Genomic DNA, 13062 nt, shown 5'->3' with positions numbered 1-13062 from the left:
GCAAGGCAGTGGACTAGGAGCCCCGGGCTCTCATTTTGCCGCTGACATACACGCATACACCAAAGGAGGGAGGAAGAAACCAGAAAGAAAACTAGCTTTAAAACCATGGCATGGGACATGACAGGCACGATGCCTGCCCTGCAGCCAGGGCTGAGGAAGGGGGGTGGCAGGTCTGAAAAACACTGAATCAAGAAAAGGCCACTCCAACAGGAGAATGCCTTGCGGAGCCTCTGTTCACGGTATCCCTGCCTCAAACACAGCACAGTGTGGGGCTGAAGGAGGGAGCGCCCTCAGTTCTCAGTTCCTGCTCCCAACCTGGAGGAAAATCAGACCTTCCGCGCTGGAGAGACGGTTCAACAGTTAAGAGCACTGGCTGCCTCTTCTGGAAGACCTGAGTTCAATTCCCAGCACCCACGTGGTGGATCACAAGGGTCTGTAACTCCAGTCTCAGGGGATTCAGCGCCCCCTGCTGGCCTCCTCTGGCACCAGGCACACATATGGTACAGACATATCACTCATACACATAAAATAAAAATGTTATATGCCAGGCGGTGGTGGCGCACGCCTTTAATCCCAGCACTCGGGAGGCAGAGCCAGGCGGATCTCTGTGAGTTCGAGGCCAGCCTGGTCTACAGAGCGAGATCCAAGAAAGGCGCAAAGCTACACAGAGAAACCCTGTCTCGAAAAACCAAAAAAAAAAAAAAAAGTTATATATAATATGTACGTATATACATATATGTAATATATATTAAGTATTTATTTTTTTAAAAACCTAGACTTTGTTTATAATGTCATGTCTGGCTAGAAGCCGCATGAATGGCTGGCCTTTGCTTTGCCTAACTCAAAACCAGATATAAAGAAACAAGGAGCTCTTCTCAAGAAAGCAACAGGGAGGACCCGACTGTACATCAAAGGTAGAGTCCCTGCTTGGCACACCTGAAACTGTGGGTCTGAAGAGGAGGAGGGGAGGGGAAGGGAGGGGAGGGGAGGGGAAAGGAAGGAGGAGGAGACCAAGACCCCAACTAGCTGGGACAACTCTTGGGGAAATGAAGACATTTAAGGAAGGCAGTGTGTGCCCAGGGGAGCTGAACAGCCACATACAAGCCCAGGTCAAATACATGCTGAGAAAAGACCCGAGGGGCCATTCCAAATCACAAAACATGACCAAAGACTTAGGGAGTAGTCTGAAAAGATGGAAGAGATGACAACCCTTTCAAATGTTCAGTTGTTAGTAAAACCACCAGCAAAACGCCCAAAGGAACCAGAAAATAGCCCACACAGGAAATTAATGTGGTAGAAAGTGCCCCTGAGGAAATACAACCATTAGTTATCAGACAGACACTTTAAAACTATTGTAAAATGCCTCAAGAGCCAAAGAAAAACAGGAAGACAGATTTAACGAGAATTAGGAACATATGGACAATATGAGAATAATTATAGAGAAAAGAGCGACAAAGGGGTAGTCTGGCAGGATGGGCAGAAAGACTGTAAGAGTCTGCTGCAAAGATACTGTCTTCCCTACAGGACACAGAGGCGGCGCCCACACCATCTCAACAACATGGTCCCCCAAACAAGATTTACATAAAGACAGCACCAGCCGACATGTCAACATGGACGGGGGACATCTCACAGGGGTCTACCCCTAGATGAGGAGCTACAGGCAAGGAATAGCTCCTGAGAGAGGGAGCATCAGTCTAGAGACGAACCCAACAATACAAGCAACACCAAGTGGACGCATGAAGCTGTGTGTGTGTGTGTGTGTGTAAAACAACAGTTCAAAAAGTTGTGAATCTGAGACGGAGTCGGGGGACATGAGAAGAGACGGAAGGAGAAGAGGGAGGGGTTAATAAATGTCAGAGAATTCTACAGCCAGGAAGCATGCTCTTCTGACTCTTTGGGAGCATGCACATGCATGCGCGTGTGTGCGCACACGCGCGCACACACACACACACACACACACACACACACACACACACACTGAAAAATAAAACACATTTTTAAAAAGAAGAAAGAAAGCATTAGATTTGCTGTATGCAGATGAGTCAAATCTGTAGCAATTGAAAATGCATTGTTAGGCCAGGCATGGCGGCCTATCCCTGCACCTCCTCCTCAGGAGGCTAACCAAGGCAGGAGGATTTCGTGAGCCTCGGCATTCTGGGTCAGTTACAGAGCAAAATTTAAAAAATTTAAAATATAGGATTCTATATGGGTGTGATGGCACCTGTCTATAATCTTAGTACTCAGGAGGAGAATGAAAGTTCTTCAGCAGGAGAAATGAAAGTTTGAGGCCAACCTTGGCCATACTGTGAAACTCTACATTAAAAAAAAAAAAAAAAGTAGGGAGCTAGAGAGATATCAAGAGCACTTGCTGCTCTTGTAGAGGACACTGGTTCAGTTCTCAGAAACCACACAGAGCAATAGTTCTCAACCTGTGGGTCTCGACCCCTTTGGGGATTGAACGGCACCCTCACAGGGTTGCACATCAGATATCCTGCATATCAGACATTTACATTACGATCCATAACAATATCAAAATTAGTTATGAAGAAGCAACAAAAATTATTTTATGGTTGGGGGTCACCACAACATGAGGAACTGTATTAATGGGTCACAGCTTTAGGAAGGTTGAGAAGCACTGACATGCTCACATCTGTAACTCCAGTTCCAGGGGATCTAATGCCCTCTTCTGGCTTCCACAGACACCAAGCAAATACACAGTGCATATAAATATACGCAGGCACACATTTGTACAGATAAAGTAAAAAGTAAAATGTCTCTCAGTTTACACTGTCTATGACTCTTAAGAACATATTAAAGTTAGAAGTGAAAAAGAAGAAAAAACAGTCTACGCAAAAGTAGCCCCCCCAAAAAAAACATTGATGGTCTCTGATTCAAGAATCACAAGCAAATAAAGTCAATTAATATATTTAAATTAGGGCTGGAGAGATGGCTCAGAGGTTAAGAGCACTGGCTGCTCTTCCAGAGGTCCTGAGTTCAATCCCAGCACCTACATGGTGGCTCACAACCATCTATAATGAGATCTAGTGCCCTCCTCTGGCATGCAGGCAGAATACTGTAAATAAATAAATAAATAAATAAATAAATAAATAAATAAAAGATATTGAGGCTGGAGAGATGGCTCAATGGTTAAGAGCACTGGCTGCTCTCCCAGAGGACCTGGGTTCAATTCCCAGCACCCACATGGCAGCTCACAACTGTCTCTAACTCCAGTTCCAGGGGATCTGGCACCTTCATACCAAAGCACACAAAATAAAGTTAAATAAATTTTAAAAAAGATACTTAAATTAAACTGCTGTGATTTTGCCTTATTACAAGTCTTAACAGCTGACCCAAAGTCATCAATAGATGATGGGAGAAAGAAGTTAGTATTTGCTTTTTTTTTTTTTTTTGAAAGATTTATTTATTTATTACATATACAGTGTTCTGTCTGCACGTATCCCTGCAGGCCAGAAGAGGGCACCAGATCTCATTACAGATGGTTGTGAGCCACCATGTGGTTGCTGGGAATTGAACTCAGGACCTTTGGAAGGGCAAGCAGTGTCCTTAACCTCTGAGCCATCTCTCCAGCCCAGTATTTGCTTTTTTGAGTGACTGATAGATAACTGTCATAAAGCACATCCTAACACAGATGATTCAAACAAACCGATTAGCAAACACCATCTCGTTCATCCACCAAACTCAGCCACGGGCTTGTGTCAAGGGCACTATCATTTACCTCAATAGCCTTCCTGGAGTGTGAACCTCCAACCTCCTCCATGACTTTCTTCCTCTCCTTCCACTCCAACATCAATTCCCAACGCCTACGTAACTCTGACCCTGCACTGTCTGAAAACTCCAGTCCCCCCACCACTACTTATATCTGCCCTCTTCTCCCCATGTCCACAGAATCATTCCACTGCCTACTTAAACATTTTAAGGATGGTTTGCAAAAATGAAATCTAAATGTGGCTTAAGGGGGAGAGGGACCTTGTGCTTAACACAACATACAAACAGAGGTCAAAGGACAACTTTCAGGGGTCAGTTCTCGCCTTCCACCATCTGAATCCCAGACATCAAAAACTCAGATCAACAGGCTCAGGGGCAAGTGCAGTTAACCACTGAGCTCTCTCTCTAGCCCTGGCCCTTATTTTTGAAACAGGGTCTCAGGTTGCCTTGGCTGACCTCAAACTCCTACCCTTAAGAGGTTCTTCCACCTCACGTTCCAAACTGCTAGAATTATGTGTGCAACACCATGCTTAGTTTACACTTTCATATCCTAAGTTTAAGGTACTTATATTCAATACTTTGATTGCATGACATAGAACAATCAAGCTGGAATTGACCCACTGGCCAGTTAGTTTTCAGTGTCTCAGATGTGTTCTGTAGGTCATGGGGAGAGAAGAAATCAATGGTCTTATTCAGTGCTGGGCCCCGCACGTTGCAAAACCGATCTCCTAGGCAAGATGTCCCCGCTGGTGCAATAGGGGCCTGACTGTTAGGGGAAAACCAACCACATTCCAACTGGAGTCTGAAGTCTGTTCCACAAAACAGCTTTCATGTCTGGCACTGTGAACTTGATCAAAAGCCCGTGACTTGGGAAGTCATGGATTCTAGGGGAGGAACCTACTACTGTTGTTCTGCTGAATGGACATGTTGTCAAACTGTCTTCTAAGTATTTATGTTTTTAGTACTGCTCTCAACCTTGGGCAGCAGTTAACGCAGAGACTCCTAACTGTCACAGCGCTGAGAATAAGTGACTGTGACGTGCTCGGTCTTAAATGAGACATCTGCATGACAACTCCCTACACACAAGGCTTAGGGGACATCACACAGAGAGTGTGGAAAGACTGTAAGAGCCAGAGGATGAGAGTCCTGCCTTCTGGATCTAACCGAGCCATTGTGCTCATGAACTCACTACAGTTATGGCTACCTGAACAAGATCTGTACAAGGTCAAGCCAACGAGATCAGTCAACATTCTAGCAAGTAGCATTAATAGGTCTCAGTGAGTTTTTAAGGGCTCAGGGGTTGAAAGGACATGAATATGGGAGAGTAGGACTTGTTGGGAAGTGTCTAGGGAGACTGGGAGGGGAAGCTGGGAATGGATAACATTGAGATACACCAGCAGAGCATGATAGCACCCTTCTTTAAGGCAGAGGCAGAGGCAGGTGAACATCGAGTTCTAGCTTCATCTACAAAATCAGTTCCAGAACACCCAGGGCTACAAAGGAAAACTTTGTCTCAAAAAACAAACAAACAAAAATATGCACTGTATTTATGAATGAAACTATCAATAATTAAATAAGATAGTCCTAAAAATAGTAAAAATAACTGTGTTGGAGAAAATGGTTATAGCCGGGTGGTGGTGGCCCACGCCTTTAATCCCATCACTCAGGAGGCAGAGGCAGGCAGATCTCTGAGTTTGAGGCCAGCCTGGTCTACACAAAGAAAAAAAAAAAAGATGGAACTAGAGCTCATCATGCTAGGTAAAACAACTAGAGTTAGGGAACAAATACCACATTTTCTCTTATATGCAGAATCTAGGGAAAAAAAATATATATATATATATATATGACATGAAAGTAGAAAGACTATTTGGAAAAAGGAAAGGGACCAGCAGAAGAGTAGCAAGGCAACAAGAGAGTAATGTATGCACATATCACAGTGAAATCCATTATTCTGTACAATTAGTATATGCTAATTCTTTTCTGTGGTGGCGGTGGTAGGGTTTTGTTTTTGTTGTAGTTGTTGTTTTAGAAGAGGAAGTCTCACTTTGTAACTCTGGCTGTCCTGGAACTGGTTTTGTAGATTGAGCTGAACTTAAACTCACAAAGAGCCATGTGTTTCTGCCTCCCAAATGGTGGGATTAAGGCTGGGATTAAAGACTGGGGCCTGCACAGCCAGCTAGTATATGTTAATTTTTTTAAATTAATTTATTTTTATTTTATGTGCACTGGTGTTTTGCTTACATGTATGTCTGTGTGAGGATGCCAGATCCCCTGGAACTGGAGTTACAGACAGTTGTGAGCTGCCATGTGGGTGCTGGGAATTGAACCTGGGTCCTCTGGAAGAGCTGTCAGTGCTCTTAACCGCTGAGCCATCTCTCCAGCCCTAGTATATGTTAATTTTAAAGGGGAAGGGTATCCACATTCTCTGGGTTTTCAGTCTAGCCTCCATCTTTCACTTTGAACCTGCCAGGTCTCTCCCAACCTAACTCCATCTCATCCATACTTCAACTTCATAAGCTTTCAGCCTTTCAGGGTTTAGAAGCCACTTACCACACAGCCCCACACCACCTGACTTCTTGTTCACATCCCCCTGCCCAAAATGAGTTCCATTCTTCCACATCCATACCAAATACTTAAAATACAGCACAAACAACTTAGTGTTTCTGAGTTAACTTCTTCCCAGACAAAAACTGCTGGTTCTATGAACAATTTGGATGTTACCTGTATAGGCTTAGAAGCCACGGAACAGATTGAAAATTTCCAGCTTTGATATTTCACAAGTTATGAGTTGCTTCTTTGGCCTGAGGAAGCCTCCCAAGTCCAAGAAAAGCTATTTAAAGATATGGAAGGATATGTATTTATTGTTAACATAACTATTTAACGAAAGCGTGTGAACACGGCCCAGCTCTACCGTGCTAAACTAGTTCCTAAAGGTGGCTGCTATAAGACCTAAAGAATATACTACTCATGCAAACATGAGGACCCCATCTTGGAGACTTCGAAGTTGCCAAACCGGGCTCAGGCATCAACAAGCTGCCCTAGAGACGATGCTGAGTGGGGTTTTGAGAACCCCTGATTTTAGCGACACAAAAGGCCAATGCCAGTTCTAAAATCTCACCGGAACGATTTTCTTCTGCAAACTTCACAGAACTCTATCGCGTCCCAGAATGATGCCTTCCTTGAGCTGCAGAGGAAAGGACAGAAGAGATCCAAGCACGCCCACCCTCCGGCTGCTGGCGACTAAGGACTAGCAGGGCAAGCAGGCCACCTGAACGCTCGCTCAACCTACCTGGTAGGTGGAGGAGCCCGAGTCAGGCTGGGTGCCTAGTCGGGCCACCGAGTCCCCGTGATAGGCGCGCGACCGGGAGACCGCGGCCCGAGCGCAGGGCTGCAGAGCTGACCTCAGAGCGCCCCACATGGCAGCGGCGAGCACCGAGAGAGCTAGGAGAGCGAGGACGGCCGGCGTAGGAGTCGTTTCTCTCCCGGCAGATGTGCAGCTCCGGCCAGCTGTTCCGCCTGAGTCCTTGCACCCCAGTCCCAGCCCACCAGCTCCCAGGCCGGCCCCGCGCACGTGCCACCCCAGGCCACCTCCCATTGGTCGGCGCCGCGTGCCACGCCTCCAGACCCCGCCAATGAGAAACAGAAGAGCAGCTCCGCGAGGCCCGGTTCCCTCGCGAGCCCAGGGGCCCCGGGCTAAGTAGAGAGAACATTGCAATCCAGTGGCTGCACTGACTGCATAGGTGAACAGTTTCTGTCCCACGCGGGCAGATGCCCCTAGCCCCTCCACTGCAGAACGCGTCTGGTCACTTTTAGAATGAGATGGATTGTATTGGGATCTTCACTAAGAGACCCTCAACACACCCATAAGGATTAAAAACGCTATACGAGCCGGGCGGTGGTGGCGCACGCCTTTAATCCCAGCACTCGGGAGGCAGAGCCAGGCGGATCTCTGTGAGTTCGAGGCCAGCCTGGGCTACCAAGTGAGTCCCAGGAAAGGCGCAAAGCTACACAGAGAAACCCTGTCTCGAAAAACCAAAAAAAAAAAAAAAAAAAAAAAAACGCTATACGAAGTGTCTTAACTTTAACTTTCTCTCTTTGGGGCCATGGATGCAACCGTGCTGGTTGCATCCTTTCCCCCAAATCTGAAGGAAGGCTATATGAGATGGTTTATGTCACAGCCGTGCAATTTAGTATTCTTAGAGGCAGTGTCTCAGTCTGTCTGTGCTGCTCTAAGAGGCTGTCTGAAACTAGCCACTTGTGGGCATAGTGGCTAGTTTCACACCTTTGATCCCAGCACTCTAGAGGCAGAGGCTGGCAGATCTCTGTTAGAGGGCAGCCAAAAATCCTGGTTTTTATTATCTCTGGGACTAAAGCTTCAATTTCTGTCCTTACAGAGTAAACAAAGCACGTGTGTCAGGGAGGGAGGAGCAAAAGATCTTGAGTTATTGTATGTAAAAATCTATTGAGGAACAAATAAAAGAGTAAACAAAGCTTCAAATACACAGGAAAGCCTACCATTTATTCTTGCAAAAAAACAAACAAACAAAAAACCCAAACCTTCCAACTATACTATGCACATTTTCATTTTCTTTCTTTCTTTTTTTGGCGACGGGTTCACTACAGAGCCCAACCAAACTCAAACTCCTCCTGCCCCTGCTTGTGGGTTCTGGGATGACAGGCTGGAGCCACCATACCTGGCAATACTATATTTTTATAAAGAAGTATAGACAATAATTGAAAAGAGAAACCAGTTAACTGAACATAATATCTTTTGTTATTTGAAAAGGACAAAACCAAAATGGTATAAAATAACTTTTATTTACATAATTTTTATCTACAGAACATAACTGCTTTCTTTAGAACAAGAAAATTTACAAATGACAGATATTGCTTCTTTTATCAAAAACTCCTTCAAGCAAGGCAGTATAGATGGTCACTTGCATTCAGAATAATATGGTGGTAAACAGTGGATTTTAATTTTTTTTATCTATGCCTTAATCATTATCAACAATTAGACTTTTAATCCATGACTGGCCACCTGCTATGATGTAAGTGATCAGGAGGAAAAAGTCAAAAAAAGGTAGACCTTTAATCACATCCTTGAAGATTTACGGAAAAAATTCCTGGCAACATCTTTACACCACCACAGATCTTCCCACCTTAAAGCAAACAAAGTACACTGATTATGTTTCTCTTTCCAACATCTGTTTTGAGGCTGTAACAGCAGGACTATTTGTTGACGGACTTGATTCTTTATACAACAAACGCCCTTGTATGCTTTATACAATAAATTACATCTTCCATAAAATCAGTTTATTACAGACGAACAAGAGACAGATGTTAAAAAAATAAATTATACAGGGATAAATAATAGTTTAGTCACGGTGATCTAACCCAAGTAATATTAAGAAAAAAAACCTTTACAGAATATGAAATTTTTTAAATTTACAAAAAAACGGCATTGAAATAGCAATGTGAATTACCACATAATTTTGTGACATCTTATGAAACAGATGCATACTTTTGAGAATTTCCATTTAATTTACAGATCTTCCTTTATAACAAAGAGTTAAACCATAAATTTTACTCTAAGCCACAGAACAAGAAATATGCTCACAGTAAGTTTCAGTGAATTAGCATTACTCTAGACTCATTGAGTCCTAGCCTCTTTCGCTTAGAAACTTGAAAAGTGGGCACCCTTTTATCAATAGACAAAGATGAAACTTCCCTAGATGTGAAAATACTTTTCCAACTGAGGTATTGATCATTTCATAATACACTCAACAGTATTTTTAATCTCAGGCACATTTTATAACTTCTATGACAAATAACTCCTTCATCCAGACATCAGCACCTTCAGACAAGAACCACCGTAGTCCAGGACTGGGAAAGCTCAGTTGGTAGAGTGCTTGCCTAGCATGTGGGAAGCAGTGGGTTCTACTCCAGCACAACATCAAAATGGGCACGGTGGTGCACTCCTGGGAGAGAAGACTGGAGGATCACAAGGTGAAGAGCATCCTCATCTACAGAGTTCAAGGCCAGTCTGGGTCATGAAATCCTCTCTTAAAGGGGGTGGGATGGGGAGGGGGACTATAGCCTACCGTGCAGGGCCTAAGGAAAGCACAGGCACCCTGCCCCTTACTCGGCACCTGTGTGAGCCAGCAGAGCAGCACAGCTGCCACCAGGACCCCTCGGTCTACAGTCTCAAAAAATACCTTGTGGAAAAAATTTCTAACTACCGAGCTAATGTATCAGTCTATGAGATTTTCCCATAAAATCAAATAAATTTGCTCTTTGAGGAGTTTAATTTGAAACAAGGAAACTCTGTTAAGAGAAATAAGACACTTATATGAATCACTAAGTCTCAAAATTAAAAACACCTAAGTTCATAACGATGACAATCACGGCTTTGCAAAGTCCCCCTGCCCCATTTTCTGCTTTAGCATCATAATCATGTTCTGTGGTTAAAGGCCTACAAGTTCTGTGAGCAGAATTTACTAGGGGGAAAATCTATCACTGTTTTTTTTTTAAAAGGAGTGTGTGTGTGTGTGTGTGTGTGTGTGTGTGTGTAAGATTGTTTTACAAGACACTGTCTCTTAATTTTTTTTTCTTCCAATGAAAATCCTGAGATAATAGAATAAGGAAAGCAAAAGAAAAAAATCACAGTACAAATTCAATATACTAAAGTATGAGAAAAGTATTCAAAATATAGACACTACCTAAACATTTGTAATTATGACATTTTAAAATAGCTTTAAAAGTAAAGTGGAAAAGGAGACAAATCATTTGTTAATGTTTTCCTTACCCAAATCTGATTAGTGAAAATCATTAAATTGGGATATACTTTTAAATAAAAAATTTAAAAATAAATAATCTCTTTTATGTTCCATCTTTATAAATAGCAAGTTTAAATACTACATCTTCAATTAGAACTAATGTTACATCACCATGAATTAGAAAAATACACATTTTTCAGTCAAATAGCTGATAATAGAAAAGTTTTAACTTTACCATACCAAAGTGTAGTTTCACAACTAACTTTCATATATTTACAGGCAATTGAACAGACCTTCATCACCCTCCCAAAAAACAAAAACAAAACCACAGAAACAAAACAAAGAAAACCACCTTTACAAAAAGAAGGTCACTAATGTTAAATACAATCAAGCTCCAAGCATGTCAGCACTATGATTTATACAGATGTGGATCCACACAGTCCACAAGTCCAGATGTGCTCAGCACAGGGCCAGTCGAATGTAAACAAGTTAAAATGTCTGTCAGAGAGAACAGTCTTAATTGCTTGGTATTTCAGAATGAAATGTTTTCCACTGATTATAAAAGCTTCAAATTAAGCTCAATAAATATTCAAAATTGACCTAAATAAAAACAGGCAGTGGTGTTTTCCTAAACACTGCTTTTTTAACATCAGCGACTCTGGATATTTCAAAGTTATTACAAAAATACAAAGGAAAAAGGAAAAAAAGGAAAGACCCAGGAGAGTGCTTTATTCTGTTTCATCAACTTCAATGAAGATGTCGTTGAAGACAAACTCCGAGACTGTGGTTGCCTCCTCTTCAGATGCCCGTTTTGGCCCATTTTCACATTTTTCTTTTAGCGGTGGCTGATCAGAAGGAACCTAGGAAGAGAATAAAACTAAAATGTAATACAATGTTCATGAGGACTAGGTCTGTACATACTTGCCTAGCTGGCATGAGGCCCTGGGCTCAACCTCTAGCAAAGAAAGGGAGGAAAAAAGGCAGGGAAAGGCTTTTTTTTTTTTTTTTTGGTTTTTCGAGACAGGGTTTCTCTGTGTAGCTTTGCGCCTTTCCTGGAACTCACTTGGTAGCCCAGGCTGGCCTCGAACTCACAGAGATCCGCCTGGCTCTGCCTCCCGAGTGCTGGGATTAAAGGCGTGCGCCACCACCGCCCGGCAAGGGAAAGGCTTTAATAGTTAATGATAAGGTAATATTTGTAGCATAATTGGGGGGGGGGCATCTCAGTGGTTAGAGCACTTGCTGCATAGGAACAAGGAAGACAGTTTAGAAACCCAGAACCCATTAAATAGAGGCAGGCATGATGGCCAGAGATCAGCCTTAGGCTTTAACATACGTGTGCCCACATACAGGGGAAAATACATATACACGAGGAAAAAAAAACAGAAGCAAGCTAAATTCTTAATACCCATCATCATTATTAAGTAAATTACACTGTGATTACCTCATCCTGATTCTCAGGAAAACAAATTTAAATATACAGAACAAATCACTGTTAAATCTGTACCTAAAACAATTTAACTGCTAGAGTAGAAGAGAAGCTCAGATTTCAGAGACTAGCATATTTATAATTTTATTTAAAATATAACCCTGCCACATGAACACACACTCACCAATGAAAGTTTCATCTGTGTGTACGTGTGTGTGTGTGTGTGTGTGTATCAAGACTGACTGACTGATTGATTGATTTGGATTTTTAAGACAGGGTTTCTCTGGGTAGCAATGGCTGTCCTGGAACTCACTCTACTGACCAGGCTGATCTCGAACTCAAGAGATCCCCCTGCCTCTGCCTCCCATAGTTAGAACTGAAATTAGACAGTTGTGAGCCATCTTAATGGGTGGTGGGGGCTGAACTAGGCCCTCTGTAAAGAGGAGTAAGCTCTCTTTAAGTCTCCATAAGTTAGTGTTTTAGATGGTCCACACCCATGCACATACGGGCAGGATTAACTGGACTCAGTGAGTTATGAGGTAAAATAAAACAAGGACATGAAACTGGGAGAGAATATGTTGGGAATATGTCACTCAGAGGGAGTTGGGGAAGAGGTGAGAATTAAAATATTATTTAAAATTATGGTGCACACTTTTTAATCTCAGCACTCGGGAGGCAGAGGCAGGTGGATCTCTATGAGTTTGAGGCCCAGCCTGGGCTACAGAGTGAGTTCCAGGACAGTCAAGGGTACATAGTGAGACCCTATCTCCAAAAGATTAAAAAACATTTTATAAAAATGAGAAATGTGCCGGGCGGTGGTGGCGCACGCCTTTAATCCCAGCACTCGGGAGGCAGAGCCAGGCGGATCTCTGTGAGTTCGAGGCCAGCCTGGGCTACCAAGTGAGTTCCAGGACAGGCGCAAAGCTACACAGAGAAACCCTGTCTCGAAAAACCAAAAAAAAAAAAAAAAAAGAGAAATGTTGGGGTATTCAATAAATATTGAATATTGACTCTACACCTATGTGTTGGAAAGTTAACAACTTATACACACACAGAAAAATTAAATGTAAAAACAGTGAAACAACAAAAACCTACTGTAACAAGCCATAGAAAAACATTTTCACCTAAACTGAG

The 13062-nt window shown here is 42.9% G+C and overlaps 2 protein-coding genes across 3 annotated transcripts in view; both read right to left on the bottom strand.

Moving 5' to 3' along the window:
* Positions 1 to 7286, bottom strand: part of Mccc2 (methylcrotonyl-CoA carboxylase subunit 2) — a 73354-nt gene extending 66068 nt beyond the window's left edge. Inside the window, exons 1-2 of one of the 2 annotated variants that reach the window (XM_052743442.1) lie at positions 7016 to 7052; positions 6845 to 6910 (exon numbers count right to left, since the gene is read on the bottom strand). Coding sequence is in view for 1 of the 2 variants with exons in the window: in XM_052743440.1 (XP_052599400.1) it covers positions 7016 to 7144 (129 nt within the window). In the remaining variant the exon portion in view is untranslated. Of the gene's footprint in view, positions 1 to 6844; positions 6911 to 7015 lie in introns of both variants that reach the window. The other variant, XM_052743440.1, reaches the window with a different exon arrangement.
* Positions 7287 to 8525: 1239 nt separating this feature from the next.
* The window catches only part of Bdp1 (B double prime 1, subunit of RNA polymerase III transcription initiation factor IIIB), a 96145-nt gene continuing 91608 nt past the window's right edge, over positions 8526 to 13062 (bottom strand). The window contains 1 exon segment of the mRNA XM_052743439.1: positions 8526 to 11362. Within this exon segment, the coding sequence (XP_052599399.1) occupies positions 11231 to 11362 (132 nt within the window). The 3' untranslated portion in view covers positions 8526 to 11230.

Source organism: Peromyscus californicus, unplaced genomic scaffold, assembly GCF_007827085.1.
Source record: "Peromyscus californicus insignis strain IS unplaced genomic scaffold, ASM782708v3 Scaffold_18__1_contigs__length_77618521, whole genome shotgun sequence".
Lineage (NCBI taxonomy): Eukaryota > Metazoa > Chordata > Mammalia > Rodentia > Cricetidae > Peromyscus > Peromyscus californicus.
Note: the sequence above shows the minus strand (reverse complement) of the source record. Positions and strands in the feature narration are given on the sequence as shown.